The sequence below is a fragment of the Martes martes genome (genome assembly GCF_963455335.1).
Source record: "Martes martes genome assembly, chromosome: 4".
NCBI lineage: Eukaryota > Metazoa > Chordata > Mammalia > Carnivora > Mustelidae > Martes > Martes martes.
The window spans coordinates 172,142,055-172,165,889 of NC_137891.1; the positions used below are offsets into that span (position 1 = coordinate 172,142,055).

The 23,835-nt window shown below is 56.4% G+C and overlaps 1 protein-coding gene across 1 annotated transcript; it reads left to right on the forward strand.

Annotated features, from left to right (window-relative positions):
* The first annotated feature begins 1,344 nt into the window (after positions 1-1,344).
* UBXN11 (UBX domain protein 11) lies at positions 1,345-23,223 on the forward strand. The gene is made up of 15 exons (XM_080802497.1): positions 1,345-1,410; positions 5,383-5,488; positions 6,272-6,297; positions 6,926-7,024; positions 9,465-9,565; positions 10,056-10,110; positions 10,554-10,630; positions 12,924-13,050; positions 19,609-19,823; positions 20,128-20,205; positions 21,155-21,272; positions 21,404-21,507; positions 22,677-22,750; positions 22,825-22,965; positions 23,046-23,223. Exons 2-15 carry the CDS (start codon positions 5,418-5,420, stop codon positions 23,206-23,208), a joined length of 1,449 nt encoding a protein of 482 aa, XP_080658623.1. The 5' UTR covers positions 1,345-1,410; positions 5,383-5,417; the 3' UTR covers positions 23,209-23,223.
* Positions 23,224-23,835: the final 612 nt, after the last annotated feature.

The following is a 23,835-nucleotide window of genomic DNA, read 5'->3' on the forward strand; positions in this document are numbered from 1 at the left end:
TACTTCAAGCCTCAGAGAAATTTCTGGGAGAAGCTCAGTGGCAAGAGGGCTCTCCCATCTCCCACTTCCAGTCATTTCCGCAGGAACCCTTCCCTTGGCAGTGGGCCTGTACCACCTGCCCCTCAGCCTATCTTTGTCTGCCCGTTTCACCAAAGCGGGAGCTTCTAGAAAGAGCACAGATTCTGGAGGTAGACAGTTCTGGATTTGAATCCACTTTTACTGATTACCTGCATGGTCCCGAGCAAATACCTTCACTTCTCTGAGCTTGTTTTCTCATCTGCAAACCTCATAATGTTGGCATCCAGCACTTGGAAGGCACTCATTAATTCGTAGCTCCCTTCAGCCTCCAATTGATTTGTAAGGAATGCCTCAAGGAGCTGGCCCTCCCCTGCATGCGGTAGATCAGAAAGTCAAATGGAAAATATTACAAAGTGCAGTGTGAGATATGCAAGAGTTTTGGTCGTTGATCCCAGGCCTAAGGAAGTGGGTGCCTGCCAGTAGAAGTCATTGATTTTTAGACCATCACCGCTGAAAGGTTGAGAGATGATGATAAAGATAGTTAAAAGCAGGAAATGCTTTTGAAAACTTACTCTGTATGGGTGTTGTGATTGGTACTGTGAATAATTATTTCATTTAATCCTCAAGGCAACCCTGTGGGGTGGGTATTATCCCCATTTTACAGATGAAGAAACGAAAAACTTGCTCAAGGACACACAAGTCAGGCGCCAGGACTCCTGAGGCCAAAGTCCATGCTCTTAATTAAACTGCCTCTAGTTGTTCTAACATTTTACTTTTTTAGATGAGTCTGGGGAGGGCAAGTATCTCACTCAAAGTCAATGTCTTATCCAAAGGCAAAGGGAGTCTCCCCTGAATTTAAACACAAAGGAACTAGGATTTGAGCATCCCTGTAGGGCGCCATTTGGTCACGAAGTGAGCAGAGAAATTCGGATTTAGGAAACATTTATTAAGTACTTGGCATCATTTCAATTCATGTTCAAAAAAGCCCCGCGATGTACTGCACTGATCGGACGCGGAAACAAGAACCTCAGAGGGCTAATCTCTCCCTAAATCAATTTAGCAAATACGGCTGCTCTGTCGGATTACCCATTCAGGATTCAGAGGCTTCAGGAATCTAACCCCAGCTTCTCTCCTTTTTCGAGGTTGAGGGGGTGGGAGGTATAATCCAACCCGCCACTTCTCCAGGCTCCGAGGGCGTACACGGCGGTGGATTCTGGGATTTGAGGTATCCCGCGAAGAGTTTAGACTCGTAGGCCAATAGAATCCGAGCACAGGCGGTGGCCCCACCCATCCGCCGAATTAGCCAATGAGAAGCGCACGGGTTCTGGTCGCCTGGGAAACCGCGTGACAACAAGATGGCGGCGCCGTGGGACGGCTCCGTGGCCCTACGCGGTGAGTCCCGGCTCAAACTTTTGCGGCCCTGGAGTCCCCTACGCAGGCTGGGGCCCCGCCCCGAGAGCCCGAGGACCCGCGAGCCCCGCGGCCGGGTGGTCCAGCAGGCTTCCGCGTCATGGGAGCGGCTTCAGGTCCCCGCCTACGTGGCTACGGGAGGAGGCGGGAGGAGGCGACGCAGCTCCCGGGGAGGGGTTAGGTCGTGACTGAAGTCGCGTCTTGAGCGCTTCCAGCTGGAGATGGAGGGCTTGAAGGCGTGCAGCCGGCCGGGCCTTGTCCGTGCCGGAAAGCACTGGGCCTGGGGTGAACTGTGCGAATGGACCGCGTAGGTCTGCCGGAGGATATAATCAGTCAAGCACAGCCCTGACTTGGGTCCTAAAGATGTAGGGGCATGGGACACAGCTTTCCTCTCAAAGCCCCAGCCTGAAGGGGACACAGTCCAACCTGTAGGCGTCTCCAGCTTGAGGGGGAAGTCAACAGTCAGCCCCTGGAAGCCCCCAGGTGAGGGGAGTAGACGTGGCTCTATCCACAGGCCCACCTCTGCCCCGGGTCTGAGGAAGGAGGAGACACAGCCCCAGAAGTCAGGGGTCTCTTATAATCCATGGAAAATTAATCTGGAGACAGTGTTTTGGATTGGTCTGAAGCGAGACAGGAAGCAGGAAGTCACTTGCCAGCTATCGTGACAGCCCAAGGAAGGTCAGTGAGAGTCCCATGAGGATGACCAAAGTGGGCATGGAAAGAAGGAGCTGTGTGAGAGACATTGCGGAGTTTAACCTGCAAAGTCTGGCGATGGATGGGATTAAGAGAAGAGGAAAGAGAGGAAAATTTTGTGGTTGGATGATGGGGTCCTCTTAAGAAGGGGGAAGTGGGAGGAGCTTATTTTGAAGGAAGATGTTGAGTTTGGTTTGGGGACCAGGTCCCTTTTTTTCTGTGATAGCTTTGTTGAGATAATAATTCCCGTAATATATACTTCACCCCTTTGAAATATAAACTTCAACCGTTTTTAGGATATTCATGAGACTTGAGCAACCACCACCACGATCAATTTAGACATTTTCATCTGTCTAAAAAGAAACTCTATATCCTTTATCAACTACCCCATATACCCTCCAATGGCCTCCAGCCCTTGGCAATTACCAATCTATTTTATGTCTCTGGATTTGTCTATTCTGGACATTTTATATCAATGGGTTCATACCAATATGTGGTGTTTTGTGACTTTCCCTTAGCATAATGTTTTCAGGGTCCATTCACATGGTGACCTGGCTTCCATTTCTTTTTATTGCCTTCTAATACTCCATTGTAAGGATATACCAGACTTCTTTATGTGTCCTTTGGCTGGTGGACATTTGAGTTGTTTCCATTTTTGCATATTATGAATAATGCTGCTGTGAACACGTAGGTGAGTTTTTGTGTGGGTGTAAGTTTTCATCCTGGGTAGATCCCCAGAAGCAGAATTGCTGAGCCATAAAGTAACCTTCTGAGGAACCGCCAGATGGGTTTCCACGGCTGCCGCGCCATTTTCTGCTCCAGCTAAGATTCCAGTCTCCCCACCTCCTCACCAACACTTGTTCACTTCTGTCTTTTTTTAAACTAGTTTCTTCTGAGGGGCTGTTATGGTGATAAGAATTTGGAGAAGGGAGGGGTAATTGGGGCCAGAGGAAACTCATGCAGGACAGTGCTAGCTGCGAAAGGAACATCACCTGTTAGCATGATGGAATGTTCTAAAGATTGACTGTGGTGATGGTTTCACAACTCTGTGGATATACAAAAAACCACTGAATTGTAGTCTTTAAAAGGGTTAAGTATGTGAATTAGATCTTAATAAAGCTGTTATTTTTTTTTTAAGGTCAATACCGTATGTTTCCATTAAGGTAACATTCCTGAAGTAAGAAAACAGTAGTGGTTGCCAGGGTTGCGGATGGTGTGGGTGTGACCGGAAGGGGCTGGTATGAGGGAGATCTCAGGGTGAGGGAATCTCTGTGGTGATGGAGTAGTTCTTTTTTTTTTTTTTTTAATTTTTATTTATTTATTTTTTTAAGATTTTATTTATTTATTTGACAGACAGAGATCACAAGTAGGCAGAGAGGCAGGCAGAGAGAGAGAGCCAGGGAAACAGGTTCCCTGCTGAGCAGAGAGCCCCATGTGGGGCTCAATCCCAGGACCCTGGGATCATGACCTGAGCTGAAGGCAGAGGCTTTAACCCACTGAGCCACCCAGGCGCCCCGATGGAGTAGTTCTTTATCTTGACTGTAGTGGCAGTTACCTGGAATGTCCATGGTGGTGAAAAAGCATGAAAGGATACACACATGTCGTGTAACTGTTGGGAGCACCTGGGTGAAGGGCACACAGATCCCCTCCATACTATTTTCCTAATTTCCTGTGACTCTATAGTAATTTAAAAGTAAAAACTTAACATATGACTAAAGGACAGACAAAAACAAAGAAAAAAAGAGGAGTTAGCTCAACCGAGGGAAGGGGGCAGGTCAGAGTGGGGACTGCATTCCAGGAAGAAGTTCCGGTCCAGGGGAGCATTTGAGGTCGGGCAGGTTCAAGTGTAGGAGTGAGGGGTAGTGAGGTCAGGAGATGCAGGCAGGAACCAGATCATCTCTGTTACGGTATTTTGAATTTATTTCTTTTCTCTGGGCAAGAAGGAGCCACTGGGAACTTTCAGCAAGGAGGTGACATATTAGCTTTATGTTTCTGAAGATCCCCCTAGCTGGAGACCTGTGCAGGAGGTCTGACAGGAGGGGCTGTCACATTTGGCCACACAAAACAAAAAGATGCCTGGACAAGACGACAGGGACTGGGGCAGGCCAGGGGCAGACTGGGAAGGCCGATGGTGGGGGTGAGGAAATGCCAGGTCTGGGGCATGAGTCCCAAACTCCAGAGTGAAGACGGAGAAGCTGCCTCCCAGTGGCACAGCTCCCTTTGCTGGGCAGCTTCAGGGGCAGGGGGGAGGCCATGCCACACATTTTCAAAGGGCAGCTGTCTTGGATTTGTCCTAAAAAGACTTGATTCAGGGGCGCCTGGATGGCTCAGTGGGTTAAGCCTCTGCCTTTGGCTCCGGTCATGATCTCAGGGCCCTGGGATGGAGCCCCACATCAGGCTCTCTGCTCAGTAGGGAGCCTGCTTCCCCCCCACTCCCCGCCTGCCTCTCTGCCTACTTGCGATCTCTCTCTCTCTGTCAAATAAATAAAATCTTAAAAAAAAAAAGACTTGAGTCAGATCCTGATGGGGGTCCTTTGGTTCTAGGGTTTCTAAATATTAGCCACATAATATTTTTAATTCACTGAATAGAGTAGTTGCCTTTAATTCAATCCCTGACGTGCATTCATCTTAACAGAAGAAGAGAGAAGGAGGGGGACAGACATGTATGAGTGTCCTCAGTGTATAGTAACAAAAGCCACAACAGCCACATTAAAATTTTTTTTGTTAAGATTTTATTTTCTTTATTTTTAATTTTTAATTTTTTAATTTTAAGTAGTTTTAATTTTTTATTTTATTTTAATTTAATTTAATTTTATTTTTTATTCTCAATCAAATGCAGTGCACGATCCCAGGACTTGAGCTTTGTGTCAACCAGCTCCTTGAAGGATGGATAAAAGCCCCAAGCCTTCTAGGTAGTCTTGTGTCCTGGCTCAAGCCAGGATACAAGTTGGGAAAATCCCAGGCTCTTGGCCCATCTCTGGACCCCCCACCCCCATCACCTTTTCCCAGGCAGGCCAGGGGCCTCCAGGATCAGAACAGAGAACAGGATATCCAGAGGCTCAGGCCAACATCAAGCACAAGGATCCTGAGACCAAGCTGCCTCCAGAAACGTCTGCAGGGGTGGTGGGAAGAAGGGAGGGCCCCTGCTCCCTGGACAGTGCTTCTTCCTGGGAAAAGAAACCATGGAAGAGGAAGTTTCCCTGGTCCTGAAGCCCTGGGCCCCCTCTTTCCCCAAGGACTGACTTCCTTCTTTATTTTCAGGGAGTTCCTGACAGCTAGAGTCTTGAAGTAGAACTATGGGCTCACCTTTGGCGTCCCTTGGCAAGACCCGAAGAGTGCCCCTGCAGTCAGAGCCTGTGAATCCAGCGTAAGGAACCTGCCTGGGGCGGGGGTGGGGTGGGGGTCTTTGTGTTCGGGCCTCTGCCTTTTGGCCCCTGTGGACCAGGAGGATGGTTCCTAGTGTCTTAGGGCAAACATGAGGAGTTACATAACCTTCCCTGACCATCGGATCTTTCTCTGTACCACTTCTTCAGAGAGGCTCCATAGCTCATCGGAGCAGATGCTGGCTGGGGCCCTCTGCCAGGGTGTGGGCTGGGTGGGAGCGGCGCAACCCCCGGGTACAGAGTTCGGGGGTCGGTTTGCCAAGACTGATGGACAGCTTCTCCGGCCCAGCCACGTGCTGAGCCCTCAGTAAGGGGAATCCTTTACATCTGCTTCCCGCTTTCATCCTTTTGAAGCATTTTTTACCCCTCTCCTTGCTCTTCGGAACACCACTTTGAGTCATTTGAAGGCTGGGGAGATCTAGGGCAGCTGAGCGACAGGCCTGGGGTCCCACAGCCATTTCACAGCGGAGCTGGGGCTGGGCTGCTGGGCTTGGGAGCGCTTGTGTTTTCCACCCAAACCTCCCCCACTTCAGCCCTTCCCCACCCTTCCCTTTTGGGACAAGGGGACACCTCGAAGCCCGTCCCTTGGTTTGCCCCAGGGTCAAGGATGGGATCTGGGGAGGAGATTGCCTTGGGAGGCAGAGTCCCAGCCTCCATCTCGTTTAGGCTTGGCTGGGCCCCTAGTGCCAGAGCTGCTCCCCTGATGACATTCCAGAGGGTCCTAACTTGTCTGTCCTCCTTTTCCTTCCTGCCCGTGTTCCCAGCAGGCGAGGGATAAAAATCTACGGAGATGGTAAGTGCAGGCTCCGCCCTCATGTCCCCCTTTCCTCGCACCTGCTGGGTGTCCCTGGGGTCGTGTAGATGGAGAGAAGGGACAAGGTGGCAGACACTGTCAGAACAGCTGGCCCACCCACAGCGCCCGCAAGCCTTCCTGAGGACAGGACGCACAGCAGCTCTCTGATTCAGAGGCCCCGCACCCTTAGCAGAGCTGTCACTGCTAATATGGGAAGCCCTCCACTCACTGTGGGGTTGGCCAGTGGGTGCCAAGAAGCCATGAGGGTCAGACCCCAGCAGTCCTTCCCCTGACAGCCTCCTCCAGCCCATTCTGACTTTTCCCCCAGAAGCCCCGTCCTCACTTGGCTGCCCCGCCAACCGCAGGCTCAGACCTTTGCATCCCAACGCCATTCTTGCTGCCACCCTGTGGCTGGCATCGGCTACTCAGGTCCTCCTGGGAGCCAGGCTGGGAGAATTGCAAGAAAGCCTGCTCTGGTTGGATCCTTGCTCCCTGACATCCCACGTGTTCTATCCGTGTACACTTGGGGGTACAGAGTACAGGCCGCTTCATCTGGGCCAGAGCCCAGGGCCCCAGTGTTCTCTGGGCCTCAGCCCCAGAGCAGTGACCTGGGCATCCCTGTCTGCAGAAGACGAGGCAGACGTGCTGAATAACGGACTTGGCCCAGAAGAAAAGATCGCTGTCCCTTCCTGCTATGGCGGCATTGGTGCGCCTGTGAGCAGACAAGGTAAGAACAGAGGCCTAAAAGGGGTCTGGTCCCCAGCAGCAGGAGAGGGTCTCAGAGAGGGGGTGAGGCCCACAGAGGCATGGATCTACTCTTCTGGCCTGCTGTGGGTGAGCCCCTCGTCCCCAGACAGCCCTCCTCTCCTAGCCTGCACCGTCCCCAAAGGACCGTGGTGACACCGATCTCAGAGGTGCCCAGAGGGGCCCACTGGGCAGCTTCCTGGTGGAGGGTGGAATGGGCCCCGGGCACAGGGGAAACCTGGGCAGGTAAGGTCAGAGTCTGCTGCAAGCCCGGAGGAACTGGGGACGAGGCTAGAAGTTTCCGCTAGCTGTAGTACCTTGGGTAAGCAACGTTCTATCTCTCTGCCTCCCATTTCCTCGTCTATGAGTGGGGAGGTCCTCCTCCACTGAACCCCGCCATGGGATAGAACAGGGAATTGAGGTGGGAAAAGGAAACCAGAAGAGCCTGGCCCCACAACCACGCAGGCACAAAGTCTGGCTCTCCTGCAGCCCGGCTGGGGACACGCTTGTGAGCAACCCTGGTAACCAGCTCCTCCCACTAAGGAGCTGTCCCGTGTGCTCTTTGCCTCTCCCCTGGCATCTGCTCCTCACCCCACTCTCAGCCAGTGTCTGTCCCCACCGAGGTCACAAACAAGGACTCGCCTGTCTTGTCTCACTTCTCTGCACAGCAGCATTCCACAAGGGTCACCGTTCCCTCCTTCTCACATCGCTCTGGGCTCTTCGCCACCATAACGCCACTCTCTTGGGTTTCTTCCCGCCTCCCAGGCTCTTTCCTCTCTTTGCGGGCTCCTTCTTTTCCTCCTAGCTTTTCAGTGGGATGCTCCTCCCCTGGGTTCTCTCCGTCTCTCTCTCTCTCTACCCCTGCTGCCTCAGTGAGCTCGTCCACACCCTAGGCACGGATGGGGTTCACAGGTCTGTAGAGCCGTTGTAGGGCTTTGGCTGCAAGGCAGAGAAATCCCTTCCTCAGCTGACACGGACACTGAGGAAGACTTACTGTCCTGTGTAGCACGACATCCGGGAGGCAACTCCAGGGTTGTTAATCCATCCCCTCAAAGACATCATCTAAAGGCCAAGTTTTGGGGTGCCTGGGGGGCTCAGTTGGTTAAATGTGTGCTTTCAGTTCAGGTCATGATCTCAGGGTCCTGGGATGGAGCCCTGAGTCGGGCTCAGCGGGGAGTCTGCTTGTCTCTCTCCCACGACCCTTTCCCCTGACTTGTGCTCTCTCTCTCTCTCTCTCTCTCGCTCTCGCTCTCTCAAATAAATAAATAAAATATATAAAAAAAAAAAGTTCAGGTTTCTCTGTCTTTCCACTGAGCCATCCTTGGCCTGTCCGCCCAGGTCGCTGCGTGGCGACACGGGCAGTTCCTGGTTCACACACAGGGCAGTGGGCCAGGGAAGGAGAGGGCCCGTTCCTCCCTCTGGGTCTTTCTCGGTTTCTTTTCCGAAACTTTATTTTGGAGAATGTCTAGCCTATACAGAAATTAAAATAATAGTATAGTGAATACCCGTATGTCTGCCATCTAGATGCAACAGTGAGTGACATTTTGCCACTAATTTGCTTTCTCTCTGTCCATATACACGTATGTATGAATGTAAATGTATTTTTTTTGATGAACCATTTAGAAGTCAATTTCAGATATCGTGATATTTCACCTTTAATGAGGTGCTTTGGTGAGCATCTCTTCCGAATAAGGGAGCCCATGCCCACAGGACAGGACAGCACCCAAGAATGTGGATGACTCAGAGATGCTCTAGAGCCCCTTTTCTGCACTCAGATTTCCTATATTCCAGAATTAGCTCCTGGCTATTGTTTTTCCTGATCTAGGTACTAATCTGGGTCAGGCACTGCGTTTGATTGTTAAACCTCTGTAGAACAGTGTCCTTGCCTTTTTATTTTTTATTTTTTTAAAGATTTTATTTATTTATGACAGAGAGACACAGTGGAAGAGGGAACACAACTATGGGGGAGCCAGAGAGGGAGAAGCAGGCTCCCTGCTGAGCAGGAAGCCCAGTATGGGGCTCGATCCCAGGACACTGGGACCATGACCTGAGCCGAAGGCAGACGCTTAACAACCGAGCCACCCAGGCGCCCTTGTCCTTGCCTTTTTAAATTTAAAATGACACTGACTCTGAGAAGTCTGGGCCATATGTCCCTCAGAGAGCCCACACACACATCTTGGTGCTTGCTTGTCCTCTGTGCCCACTCGCTCCCCTATCTGCTGCGTTCCTATAAACTGAGGTGCACTGTGGGGACAGCACGAGCTGATACAGGCAAAGTATTTTGAACAATCTCTAATATCTAAGTGGCAGCTCCTATTACTGCTGTTCTTTCTGCTTCTGGGAATCCCTATCGCCCTCCACCGGACCCCCACACTTCAGCCTCTGCTCTAGGCCTGGGCTCCAGGACTTTGTCTGTTTGGCAGTCCCCGTGTTCCGTGACTCAGAGCTGGTGGCCACCTTGACCAGGAAGATGCGGGATCTGGAGCGGCAAGTGAGGTCTCAGACTGATGAGCTGCTGTCCAAGGTGGGACCCCGGTGGGGACGGGGCCAGGGTCTGGTCTGAGCGGTGGAAGGGCCCAGGCTGGGGAGGTCAGTGAGTTTACTACCGTAATAGGCCAGGGTGGATGGGTTCTAGAACCGTCTCTCCCAATGAACCTCCCATTTCAAGCCCCAGATATGGCCTGGGGCTGATCTGGGTCCCTGTAACCTGAGCAGAGAGGCTAAGGGTCTTCTCTACAGCTGAGTAAGACCGGTAGCCTTGGACAAGTTGGTAGCAGTGGCTGCTGGCTCTGGGGCACTTGGAGGCACTCCCTGCCTCTCCTCACCACAGTGGAACCACAAGGGTATCTGAGGGGTAGGAGCAGTGGCTGTGCCAAAGGGGGGCAGGGACAGGGTCTTTAAACTCCCCAGTGTTCCACAGAGGCAAGAAGTCTGGGTCTTCCCATCTAGAAGGGGCTCCCTTGCACTCTGGGAACCCCCAGGCCTGCCTGTCCCTCCTTGTCTTGCTGCTGCAGGACCGGAAGATACGGGCCCTGGAGGAAATGGTGCAGAACCTCCAGGAGCACCAGGGTAAGCACCAGGGCTGGTCAGCCCTCCCGGGACACCTCCCCTGGGCCGGTGGCTGCTGGGCAGCAGGGCTCCAAGAGCATCAAGAGCATCCAAGAGTCCAGACGGTGGTCATGACACACCAGGACAGTGATGTCCTCTGTGGGACTGAGTCCCCAGAGTGTGGCCGTAACCCAGCCCCGAGCACTGGGCATGCCATCAAAAGTGTGGAGGAACACAGCCCTCTCAGGAGCCTCGGGGGGTGCTGAGGTCTGGGGGGGGGTGGTGGTCTGAGAGTCAGTCTGGGCCTCCCCTCTCAAGGTCGGAGGAGAGGCCCAGAGGCAGTTTTCAGGGGACCCCTCGAGTTCTCAAGGGGCAGCTACTCCAAAGGACGGTGAGGGCAGAATGGCAGGCAAGACCAGACGTGGTCCGGCTGATCTTTCCCTGCTGCTGATCGTTCCCCGCAGGCCAGGTCAGGACACAGCAGCAGCAGGACCTGGAGACCACATGCCTGCGGCTCCAGCGCCAGGTTGAGGAGATGGAGGTGAGTGAGGCGGTGGCCCAGAGCTGTCTGGCCCTCAGGACCTGGCTCCCGGTCCTCCAGCCCCTGCACGCCCCATGGTTCCCTCCTCAGGACTAACCCAGAGTCTGAAGAGCCGGGGAGGGTCTAGCGCCCCGACCCCGCTGGGGCCCCCGACCTCCTCGGTCTCGCTGGGAGCCTCTCAGCTCCAGCCACGGGCCTGCCTCTGGTTCTCTGGCCACCTTGAGCTCTTCCCACCACAGGACCTTGGCCCATGCTGTTCCCTCTCCTTGAGGAGTGTTTTTCCACCTTCCCCTGGGGGGTCTTCGGTCATCATCAGTCTCACATCAGGGGTGGGGGCCCTTCCCGGGGGACCTCAGTCTCCCCTGTGGGACTGTGAGCTCCACCGAGGTGAGGACTGCTTTCCTCCTGGTCGCTGCTGCACAACCAGGACCAAGCATAGCGCCCGGCCATGTGTGGTTACCCGTGGGTCACAGCCATCGCCTGCCTTTGAACCTGGCATCTCACCCACCAGGTGCCACCTGTTGCCCCCACTGACTTATACATTCACAAGCCAGACTTGAACTGTAGGGACCATAGGCTCAAGGGAGGGTCCTGGGCACACATGCCTCCTCAGTGCCCCCCCGCCCCTGATGACTGGTGCTCCCTCACCCCCAAAAGCTCTCCCTCTCCCCCAAAAGCTCTCCCTCTCATAGAGCTGGCTTCCAAAGCCCCATCCTAACTGAGACCACGGAAGCAGCGCCCAGGCCACAGCTGCAGGAGGGCCCGTGGCTCCCGGGGCCTATTCCATACCCTGGGGGGCTGCCTGAGCTCTCTGCTGAGAGTGCTGGTGGTGGTGGTGGGGCTTGGGGGGGCTTCTCCGAGCCACTGCCACAGGGGGTGAGGGCCACGCCCACAGCTTCAGGGCAGAAGGTATCTTGGCTCCGGCTCCCATGGCTCCCACGTTGGTGGCCTTGACACATTGACTCCTCCTTCATTTAACTCAAACAAAGCATCTCTGGGTGCCAGGCACCCAGCCAGGTGCTGGGAGGTAAACGTGGTCCCTGTCCCTGGGGCTGACAGGCTGAAGGGGACAGAGACATAAGGTACACACACAGCACACGGTAAAATATTTCTGTATTTAGCTGGGTGACAGGATAGGGGCGAGCTGGAGTTTGGGCCACTCTGCGGGGTGGCATCGGGCAGGTCTGGAGGATAAAGAGGTGATCAGGGAATGAGGATCAAGGCCCAAGAGATGCCACACAGACTCCTGTGGGCGTGGAGAGCAAGAGGGAGAAGGAGAGACGGCAAGGACCATGGGGGCGCCTGTCCACCTGTCATGCGGGGCTGGATTCTGTCCTCCGGGATGGGAGGCCACGGGACAGTTTCGGAGGCGTGGACGGGGAGGCCCGTGGAAGAGCAGTTGGAGTTGTCGGGGGTGTGGGGTGGGGAATGGCCGGGGCTTGAGCGAGGTGCTGGGGCAGAGTGGAGGGATCCGAGTCTGCGTCGCTGGTGGCGCTCAGAGGCCTTGCGGGTTGTGGCTGAGGCCCAGGTGGAGGGGGTGCCGTTGACTGAGACTGGAGATCTGGAGGGGCAGAGGTTTGGGAGGTGGGGGCATGGAGTTAAGGCTGTTGGGGACGAGTTCATATTGACATGCCTGTGAGACCTCTAAGTGTGCCGGGCGCAAGTGAGAAGGAACGAGACGTGTTGGGTGGCTGACGACAGAAACCCGCTGGGTTTGGCACTGGGCGGGCCGTTGGTGGTTGCACCTGAGCAGTTCCAGTCAGTAGTGAGACGGGGCTAGAATGGGGTCAGGAGAGAGAGGGAGTCAAAGAAGCAACGACAGGAAGTATAGACAAGCCAGAAGTTTTCCTGTGGCTGGGGGGATGGGAGGCCTAGCTCTAGAGAGGCTGCATGTGGCTCACCACGTCCTCTGGGTCCTGCACAAGCCCGTGTCCCTGCCCTTCCTCCACTCAGGCCAGATGCACCGGGTGCCCCACTGCCATCAGGGTCGCCTTCAGTGAGGTCTTCTTGGCACCAGACACTGTGCTTTAAGCACTCGATGTGAGTGATCTTAACTGAGTCCTCCTCGCATGCTTCTAGGGCAGGGAGAAGCATACAGCTCTAGGAGGTGAAGTGGCTTCCCAAAGTCCCAGCCAGGAAGTAGCTAAGACCCCAGGGGCCCATCCCTTCTGCCCAGTGGGCCCTGTGAGCTGAGACCTTAGGCTGGGGACTGGACTGCTGCTGGCTGCTCCCTGGGGGGTTGAGCTGACCACGCCCCCCCCTCCCCCCGCATCTGTCCCTTCTCTCCATACAGCGGTTCCTCGGTGACTACGGGCTGCAGTGGGTGGGCGAGTCTGTGGACCAGGAGGGCTCAGACAACCAGGCAGACTCAGAGGATGGCAAGAGGGACTGGATGACAGCCAAGAAGTTCTGGAAACCAGGTAGAGTAGGGGGTCTGTCCCCAGTCTCTCCTACAAAAGGAGTTCTCCAACACCACTCTGGGCCGGCAGCTGTCCAGAGGCAGTCTCATTCATGCCCCTGACCCAGTAGCAGAGAGGACAGGCCTCTGCCTCCATCACTGAGCAGCTGACCTGCCACCATGTTCTTCCTCTGGTCTTACCTCAGACCCCCTGCTTGCTCATCTTTCAAAGGCTCCAGAGACCCAGAGATACGAGACATAAGACGACCTCACTTGTCTTGGGCTCCATAGTTTACAAAATGTCTTCCATCCCAAAGTTTTTAAAAAACGAGTCCGCTGCTTTGGAAGCTGCCCTCAGAGCCAGGCTCGACCCCCTCCTTGTGTTCCTTTTTCAGCCTCGCTGTAGCCAAGCCATTGAACTCGCCCTGGTTCTCTGGGACTCACTCCATTCTTTTTTCTAAACTTGACCGTTCCCGATCTGGAGGAATGAACTCCACAGATGTGGAGCCGTAGATCTGGCCATTTCTGAAAGTCCATTCTCTTCAAAGAATGGAGGTGATTGCCCAGAGGTACTTCTCCAGGCTCTGGAGTTGGTCAGACCTGGGTGCTCGTCTCCATTCTACCGTCCGCTCCACGTGGGACTTGGGCGGGTGACTTCTGTTCTCTGAGCCTCCAGGTCCCCCTCAGTAAGTGGGGGTGCGCTCTTCCCTGCGGAGTTGAAGGGATCAGCGGGGTCGATGCCGAGCATCTGGCACTGACCTTGCGTGTCATCGGCCCCACAGGCAGGGGCTTTGCTTGTTTTCCACGGTGACGTGACAGTGACAGCCTCCCGGGAGCATGGGTGAGCATGGCTCCCGAGGGGAGTGTTGGAAAGTGGCGACACCGTCTTGATTTCATAACTTTCAAAACCTGAGAGTGCTGCCTCCCCATTCAGGCCTGAGCTTTGGCCAGATCTCCCTAAATCTCAGGGCATAACTCCCCCACTGCTTCTTCTAAAAACATCTCTTCCCACTTGTACAATATTTGCAGCTTTCAAAGCATTTTCATCAACAGCCTTGACACAAGCCACGGGTTGTTCCATTTTATAGATGGGAATCACTTAGGAAGTCTGGAGACTGTTGAGCCAAGGGGGCAAGGAGCCCGTTTAGGAAGTGGTCCCAGTCATCCAGGCAGGAGATGAGATGACATCCAGAAGCAGGGTGATCCTGGCGGGCACTGCGAGGAGGAGCAGGGCAGATTTGGGAAGCGGGATCCATGGTCTCGGAGACTGTGCATCAGGGAGCGGACAGGAAGAATCGGGGATGGCCCTGGACACCCCTTCCTGGGTAGGCGGGGATGTCCTGAAAGGCGACTGCCAGATGCTCTAAGAACATTCCTGGGGTCTAGCGCTAGGGGTCAGCCACCATGGCACCCTGTACCCCACACATGCCCCTGCCGGCTGGAGGGCAGCCTTCCTCCTGGCCAGGGGGGACCTCCTGGCTCCTTTGGGGCTCAGCCCAGATAGCTGGCTTCCGGACCTGGCTCTGTGGACTCCTACCCTCTCCCTGATGAGAGCAGGGCAGCCCTCGCTCTGCTGTGTTGTATGTTTACACCCAAATTTGCTGGCTCTGAGGCCCAGGGCTTCAAAGCTAGAGCAACTTGTGAAAACCACTGTGTGCCCTCCTCCTCCTTGCTTTTTGCTTCTGCAGCATGGAGGGGCCTCAGCTTAGCTCTGCTGCCAGCTGAATAACACACTCTTCATTTCCAGCAGCTTTTCCTCCTGGCGCTGCACCCCGTGCTCCTGCCTCCTTGGCTTCTCCCCCACCCCCCCTGCTTTGTCCCCAGGTGCCAGGCTGCTGCTGCCCCAAGGGCCCTCAGGGGCAGAAGCCAGCCTCTTGCTGTGGCCCTGATGCCCTGGCTCATTGCTCTGGCTCTCCTTCTGTTGGCTACCACTCTCCGTAGGCCCCAGGTGGCCGTGGAGGTGGGCTGGGCATCTGGATGTAACCGGTCCAGAACCAGGACTCTCGCCCTGGGGAGAAGGGTTCTCTGGCCCACAAAGGGGACCCGGCCCAGGGGAAGCCTTGCGAGGACGTGGCCTCAGGCTGGATCATTCACCCCTCCCTGCCCTCTCTACCAGTGAACTGAGCATTAACTAGGATGCCAGGCGCTCCAGGGTGTGCCTGAGCATTAACTAGGATGCCAGGCGCTCCAGGGTGTGCGGGGACTTGAAAGGGACGGTCCTGCTCTGGTGCAACCCGTTGCCAGGTGTTGAGCCTCAGGGCTGAGAGCTCCTCGATCTCCCTTCACCATCGCCTCTGAGCTCCCCACTCTCACTCATCTCTGTCCTCTCTGAGCTCCTCCTTCCCCATCCCTGTCCCCTCTGAGCTCCTTGCTTCCCCCTTCCCTGTTCCTTAAGCTCCTCCCCCTCATCCTTGTTCCCTCTAAGCTCCTCCTCCCCCTCATCCCTGCCCCCTCTGAGCTCAAACGAGGAGATGGGTGTGATAATGCCCAGGCCGCTGAGAGCACTGAAGGCCATTGTGCACGTGGCGGTTCTTGCAGGCCACTGATGGTGGATGAACGATGACCGAGCCATGGTTACTTAGCCCCTGCCAGGCCGCAGAAAGCCCAGCATGGAGCCTGGCCCAGGGTCCAGGGCGTTGGGCATGTGTGCAGGACGGTGGGGGTGCCTGCGTGCCCGGGCCTGGATGGTCCGGCCAGTGGGACGACTTGCTGCACGGGGCAAGGTGGGAACAGTGGGAACAGGGTGCACGGTGCTCAGCTGCGGAGGCCAGAGGATTGGCTGTGACCCGGCAGGGACCAGACTCTCAGGGCCTGATTTCTCTCCACCAGCTCTGCTGAGAGTTCCCCAGAGCAGGGCCAGGCTTGCGGAGGTCTGGAGACAGCAGTCTGGTTCCTGTCCGGTCTTTGCGTGAAGCGGTGGGGACAGGCATGCCGGGGCCTCAGGGCACCACGGTGGTATTTGCAGCAGCAGGTGGCCCTGCCTGATGTGTGAGGAGCCAGCCCAGAGCAGGCCCACCACTCCCCTGCTGAGCGCGGCCTGGGCTGGTCCTCTGCAGCGTTACTAACCACATGCATTGTCATTGCGGTCACCCTGTCTCCTTCACTCAAGTATGAGCCTGAGGAGGGCAGGACTGTGGGTGTGGGCACAGCCATGATTCTCAGGGCCCAGCAGGGCTTGGGCAGTCTGGACATATTGGCGGGACAGAGGGCAGGAGGAATGGATCCAGTATGTGCTTCTTGGACTCCCATTCTGGGCCAGGCCCAGAGCTCGATGCTGTAGCCTGTGTTCAGGGAGTGCCCGCTGTGGTTGGAAAGACAAGCAACCAAGGGGGCGCCTGGGTGGCTCAGTGGGTTGAAGCCTCTGCCTTCAGTTCAGGTCATGATCCCAGGGTCCTGGGATCGAGCCCCACATCGGGCTCACTGCTCAGTGGGGAGCCTGCTTCCTCCTCTCTCTCTGCCTGCCTCTCTGCCTGCTTGTGATCTATGCCTGTCAAATAAATAAATAAAATCTTAAAAAAAAAAAAAAAAAGACAAGCAACCAGGAAAGGACAATGGCCTGGGATACGTGCCGTGCTCCCCAGTGGGCCTGAGGGCTCCAGGAACTCAGGAGGCTGAGTCTCCAGGGCAGGGGGCAGGGACTCCTGGCAAAGCCTTTCAGAGGAGGTGGTTCCCTGAGCTGGTGGGGAGCAAGAGGGTGGGGTGTCAGTGACAACAAAGGCCACCGTCTGCCAGGTACTTCCTCTGAGCCTCACAGCCACCTGTGAAGTGGGGACTGTTACTGTCTTCATTTCATAGAAGAGGGAGCCCAGGCCCAGAGAGGTCAACCCACTTGTCCAGGATCACACAGCTTGGAAGCAGTAGCCCTGGGAGGATGGCTCCAGAGAGTGATGGAGGAGCAGGGTGAGGGGAGGATGGGGTCCCAGGGTTCTCAGGCTTTGGGCCAAGGAACTTGGTCTTGACCTCCATGCCTCCCCAACACCCCCCCGCTTTTTAAAAAAGATTTTATTTATTTATTTGACAGACAGAGATCACAAGTAGGCAGAGAGGCAGGCAGAGAGAGGGGAGGAAGTAGGCTCCCCATCGAGCAGAGAGCCCGATGCAGGGCTCGATCTCCGGACCTGGGATCATGACCTGAGCCGAAGGCAGAGGCTTTAACCCACTGAGCCATCCAGGCGCCCCTCCAACTCCCCTTTTTAATAAACTTACGGGAGCTCAAAGTTGGATGAGGGCTCAGAGATGATCTCTCCCTGCACCACACCCCTCCTTAGAAAGGGAGCCCAGGGAGCAGTGTCCCAGAGGCAGCCTGCATGGTCACTGAGAATAGAGGCATAGGGTCACCTGGGCCCTGAAAGCTGCCTGAGCAGGAGCATGTCACCTTACAAGGCCCTGTCCCCTCATCTCTAAAACAGGAGCGGTAATACCCGCCTCTAGGTACTCGGCACGAAGTAAACCCTCACTGAGCCATCCTTACAGTCAGTTCCCCTCACTGGATCTTGCTGGATGGGATAAAGGTTCCTATTCTCCCCCCATTCCATGGACGGGAGAGCTGCAGCTCTGAGAGGAAATGCCTCAGTAGACCTCTGACCTGCCTTACCCCATGTGACCTGGCAATGGGCCGGGCTTCTGTGGCACACTCCCTGCTCTTTGGTGCCAATGCCAGACTTGCTGCCTCGTTCTCAGGCCTGTTTTGCCTGGAGCTGCAGTTGTATCCCGGGCCCCTTGACTCCCTACAGGCTGCTGCTGCTGCTGCTGCGGGCGCCCGCCCGGCCCACCCCACGATGACTTCCCCACGCCTTAGCCCCACTGGCTGAGAGCCTCCAGGGCTGACTTTCTCAGCAAACTCTTTTTCCCTCCAGTTGCTTCTTGGCATCCTCCCCTGGGCCTCCACCTGGCCCTTCCCTGTCCATCACCCTGTGTCCTTCAGCTCCCTGGAAAAGCCTTGGCTCCCGGATGCAGCTGGATGGGCAGGCAGCATATCTGAGTGGTCCTGGGTCAGCGCGGTGTGGTCTGCGTGGGCCCAGTCCTCTGACCTTTCTAGGCTTCACTTTTCCCGTCTGTAAGAACATAGGGGTAGGGGCAGGGGTTCAAGGAGATGAGATTTTCTGATGTCATTTTTGGGTTTACCAGTGTGCTCCGAATGTAGTTCGTTGTTAAAGAGAAAAGTGGCTTGCTATTGTTCTGACTCATGCCAGGGATGCCCAGAGTGTTCTGTGAGTTTTTCTTGGGCGTCTCAGGAAGTCCAGGGGACCCTGGGATGAGGTGGGGGGCAGGTGCAGCCCACACCATCTGGCAGATATAGGGGAGGGAGGGAGGAGTCCCGCTGGGGCCTTGAGCAGCCACAAAGGCAAACGGAAACAAAGCCACCCACATGGGTGTTTCCTCAGCCCAGCCCCCACACCTCCAGAGCCCCCTGTCAGTCACTGTGAGGAAAGGGATTGGGGCTCCCCCACCTCCGAGACCGGACCCACATCCTGCCACAGCCTGGCTGTCCTGGTGAAAACAGGAGGTTTTGTAGGGCTACGCCCCAGGGGATGACGGGCTTGGGAGCCAGATCCCTTCAAGGACCCACCACAGGCCCCGGCCTGGCCCCTTCCAGCATCCCACCTGCCCTCCAGCCTTTCTGTTCTGGTGTCTGTTGTGGCTGTCCCCACTGCCCCCTGAAGCTTAGGCACACCTGTGTGTGCAACACATTTTTCAGAAGAGGGGGCCCAAATGTTTGTCAGCTTCTCAGAGGGGTGTGTGACCCAGAAATAGTGGCACAGGCCAAGGTCTGCCGCATATGTGTTCTGTCCAGCAGCTGTCCCAACATCCCTCCCTACCCCCCAACAGCCACACGTCCCTACCCCAACCCCCACTTCCTGATGGTGCGGATGGGTGGGAAAAGTCAGCCCCTCCTCTAATTTGCCAAGTGACCTGGGGCAAGTCATTTCTCATCTCTGTGGACCTGTTTCCTCATGTGTCAAATGGAGATAAATGACTCCTGTGTCATAGCCTCTGGGTTGGCCTGAGGCCTGTTGGTGCAAGGCAAGAATTGGTAACAATAACACCCCCCCTCCCCCGCCCCGGCCCCCGGCAGAGTGCCTGTTCTGAGCGGGCCCTCTCACGGTCACCTTCCTGGACCCTTGTAGGAGGGGAGGCTGTGGTGCACAGCTTTCCATGTCTTGACCAAGGTCACATAGGTAGAAGCTGAAGAGCTGGGATTTGAACCCAGACAGAGGATCCCCAGAGCTGACACAGGCGCGGAGCTGGATCAGATCCCACCCCTGCTTCATTAGGAGTAGCCTTCTCTAACCTGTGGTTTCCTCATCTGAAGAATGGGGGTGATCACAGCCCCTACAGCATAGGGGTTGGTAGGACGAGAGGGGCACGAGAGGTATGGAGCCCCCAGCACAAGTGAGGAGTCAACAAAAGACGGCTGTTCTGCAGGGCAGTTGTCGTCCTCCCTTCTTCCCCCGGGAAAGATGGCCACTTACGGAGATGCCGAGGCCACCACTCAGCCAGCCGGGGCCATGGAAGTCAGGGCTGCTGGACCGTGCAGCTGCCGGAAAAGAGGCTCATGGCTGTTTATTCTCTTTGCCAGGGGACTCATTGGCGCCCCCCGAGGTGGACTTTGACAGGCTGCTGGCCAGCCTGAAGGATCTCAGTGAGCTGGTGGTAGACGGTGACACCCAGGTGACACCAATGCCTGGTGGAGCACGGCTCCATGTCCTTGAGCCCATCCCACTGAAGCTCTATCGGAATGGCCTCATGATGTTCGATGGGCCCTTCCGGCCCTTCCATGACCCCTCCACACAGGTAGGAGTGGTGGGGAGGGGAGACAGGCCGCTCTGGTGGCCTTGCCCTGCCCTCACTGACCATTAGCTGGAGATGGGGGAGGGCAGCTCAACCTACCCTCCATAGGTACCCAAGTCCACGTGCAACTTGCAGAGTGCGCCCCCAACCCCCTCGGCCCCCCCCCCAAGTCCTGGAGCCCTGAGAACATCCAGAGTGTGATCCATTGGGTAAATCCAGGGTCCAAGGCTGGTTGTCCAGACGGGAAGCAGAGCAGGGGGCACGGCACCGGTCCAGCTGGGCCTCACTCTTCCAATCCCTGCCGCAGCGCTGCCTCCGAGACCTGCTGGATGGATTCTTCCCCTCAGAGCTCCAGCGGCTGTACCCCAATGGGGTTCCCTTTAAGGTGATGGGCTGCTCCTCACACCACCATGTGTGAGGAGTTTGGAGGGGGTGGGGGCAACCCCCAGTCTGAGGTGGGAAGCCACTCTCCCCCCACAGGGAGCCCTAGTCTGATGACCTCTGGGAGGAGGGTGAGCCTCAGCCTGGCAGAGAGGGGCATAGGGAGGCTGCAGGGGTCTCAGTTGCTCCATCAGCGAGGGCGAAGGCTGGAGGCTAAGCAGCAGGCAGTGCCCCCTGCTGGCACCCTGGAGGCACAGCCTTCAGCCTTTCAGGGCCACTGCCCCTCCCCAGCATCCAAGATACCTTGACAGCCCCGGGTTCCCAAGGTTCTATGCAAAAGTGGCCTGGCTTGCCCTGGAGGCTCCCAAAGCCATCTGGTGTGTGTGGAAGGCAATGCTATGGGGGACAAACGTTGGGGCTAAAGGACAGGGCATGCGCCAGCCCCCTGCTGGCAGGGGTGGGTGGGGGTGAGACAAGGGGTGTGGTGGTGGGAGCATCCCGGAGGGCGGTGTGTCAGTGCACAGCGAGGGTACGCGAGGGCGTGTGCGCCACCACCACCTGGGCTTGGAAAACCGTGAGTCATGACCGGGGGTGTTTGAGGCAGTCCATGCCAAGACGGGGCTTTGCCCTCTCCTAACACTGTGGTGTCTTGCTTCCTGGCTGGCTCCCGAGAGGGGCTTTCTGGGAGGATGGCAGTACCGCAGCTCCAACCGGCATGCTTGCAGAAGCCGGGCCCAGGTTGGGGACAGTAGCATGCACCGCAGCTCTCTGCTCTCTTGGGGGCCTCAGTTTCTTTATCTATAAAATGGGGATTGCTTCAGACTGTCCCTTGAGCCTATTCCTGGGGGGAGGGTGTGGCAGGGAGTGTGGGGAGGACTCTGTTTGGGCAAGGGTAGGGTGGAGCCCAGGGCTGAAGGTCTAGGCCCACCACTGCCGCCCTTCCTTCTTGCCAGGTGAGTGATCTGCGCAATCAGGTCTACCCAGAGAATGGGCTGGACCCATTCCCAGGTGAGGGCCGTGTGGTAGGCCGACAGAGGATTCACAAGCCCCTGGACAGGATGGAGCACCCAGGTTAGCTTGGGCCTGAGGCTGAGCCAGGTTGTGGGGGCACGGTGCGGGATGATCTCCGGGTGGCCTCCTCCACCATCATCCATCCCTCACAGCCCCTCCCCAAGCCAAGGCTCCCAATGCACTCCCTGCAGGCTCCAAGATGACTGCTGAGAAGTTTCTGAACAGGCTCCCCAAGTTTGTGATCCGGCAAGGCGAAGTGGTTGACATCCGGGGACCCATCCGAGACACCCTGCAGGTGAGGTCAGCCCTAGTTCCCCCAGCCTTCTTAGGCTCCCTGGCCCAACCTGCCCAAGAAGAGGCTTGTCTGGAGACTCGGGCTCAGGGGCTGCTGAGGAGGGCCTGGGTGGAGAGATGAGGCTCTCAGGGCAGTTTCACTGTCTCCTGAAAACAGTCTGGGGAGGGCTCTGGGCTGGCACCCAGAGAGGGGCTGGACTGGCGGCCTTGTGGCTCTAAGAGGCGGAAAGCCAGAGTCTAGGCCGGGGTGAGCCCAAGGACTGGGCCACCTCCTCGACGTCCAGGCTGGAATATCCAAATCAGTCCTGGATCCCCCTTCCTGGCCCTTAGAACACATCATCCTCCCTCCTCCCTCCCCATCCTGCTGCTCCTCCCCCATCTCCACCTGTGAAAGGTACCAAACCTCATTTTCCTACCACTCTACCTCCTCCAAGTCCTGTTCGATCTGTCCATCTCCAGCACACCTCCCAAATCCATCTCTCCTCTCCATTCCCTCTGCCCACCTTCCTAGCCTTGGCCCCTGAGCGGCTGTCTCAGACACCTGCAGTAGCTTCTTGCTGACCTGTCACCCCGACTCCTGCCTTGCCGGCTGCCCTCCCCCAGCAGTCTCTGTGTGTGTAAAAACATAAATTGGATCTGGGCTTTCCCTGTTGAAACCCTTCAGTGGTTCATGGATAAGGCCAAGCTCTCATCCTGGCACTCAAGGCCCGCCATCCCTTGTTGGCCCCCTTGCCATATCTAACCTTTTCTTTCTTCCAGTCCAACCCGATTCTCAGCTTCAGCCACGTGAACGGCTAACACTTTCTCAAACGTATCATCTCCCAGAGAAGGCTTCTCTGACCAGGGCTTCTTTCCCTGCACTCCATTTCTATGACCTCCTCATCCTTAGTCACAGCTTAGGGTGAAGGGAAGGCCTTCCCTGACCCACGCTGGGTTAGGCCTCCAGCCCAGTCATCATGTGGGGTTCAGTCTCCCCCACTAGCCTGAGGGACCTTAAGGCTTCTAAGGGGAATGATGGGGCTGCGTCCCAAAGCTTTCCTTCCATTTCCTCCCCCTTTAGCTCACTGGTCTCATCCATCCTTGTTCAGGGAGAAGTCCCCTCTAAGGGTTGGGGGAAAGGTATCTCTGGCAGGACCCAAGACTCTGTCTCCTTTCATCAATGCCTTCCAGAATTGCTGCCCATGGGCCGCCCAGGTCCAGGAGATCGTGGTGGAGACACCAGCCTTGGCTGCTGAGCGTGAGAGGTGAGGGCAGAGTGAGGTGGTGAGGAACTTGGGGTTGGGCCACCAGGGGGCACTGATGGCCTTTAGGCCCACAGGAGCCAGGAGTCACCCGAGTCACCTGCGCCTCTGCTCTCCATGCTGCGCATCAAGTCTGAGAACGGTGAGAAGACCTTCCTGCTGATGATGCGGCCTGAGGACACTGTTGGTGATGTGCGCACCCTGCTTGCAAAGGCCAGGTGGGTATGGGGCGGGGCTGGCAGCTACAGGGAGTCTCTGGGCCCAGGACTCAGTCTGATCCATTCTGCCCCGTCCCCAGGGCTGTGGACGCCACCACCTTCGAGATCATCAGTACCTTCCCACCCACGGTCTACAGCGACAACACAGTCACACTGCAGGCCGCGGGCCTGGTGCCCAATGCAGCGCTGCTGCTTCGGACAAGCCGAGCCCTGCCGCCTGCTCCAGGCCCCAGCTCCAAATAAAGAGCCCGCTCCCACAAAGGCTGCTCCATGAGGCTCTCTTGGCCAGGCAGACCCGCTGGGCGCCAGGGAAGGCCGGGGGCCCAGCTAGGCTGGGGCGGGGGGCGGTACTGACCCGCCCCCTCTGTAACTTGAGCCCCAGCTGGCAGGCCTGGCTGCTGGGTCTTTGTCCTCTAGGTTCCTCTTTCTTCCCAGAAGGGCTAAGCAGATCCAGTGGAGGGAAGGCGGGCTCCAGCTCAGCCTCAGCGGGCTAAAAGAACCTCCTGTGCGAGTATGCCAGCGGTGGATCCCTGTGCGCAGATGGGGACACTTCCTCAACACTCTGCAAAAGCCTCTGCACTCTGCACTGTCCCCAAACTGGGTGAACCCACTTCCATGACACATGTGCTCAGAGCCAGCTTGTTGGAGCCCCGGTCAGCAGCCACATGGCACACATTACCAGCTGGCACACAGATGTGCCACACTCACCAAGCCGAGTGTGTCGAGACACCATCACTTGCGTGTGAATCAGGAGGTGACCCACCCACACTGGCTCCAGAAACAGGTCCGCATGGTTATGCATGTGCCAGACATACACCCACAGACGTGCACAATCACACACACGGTGCCACACGGGAGACCACTCAGGCG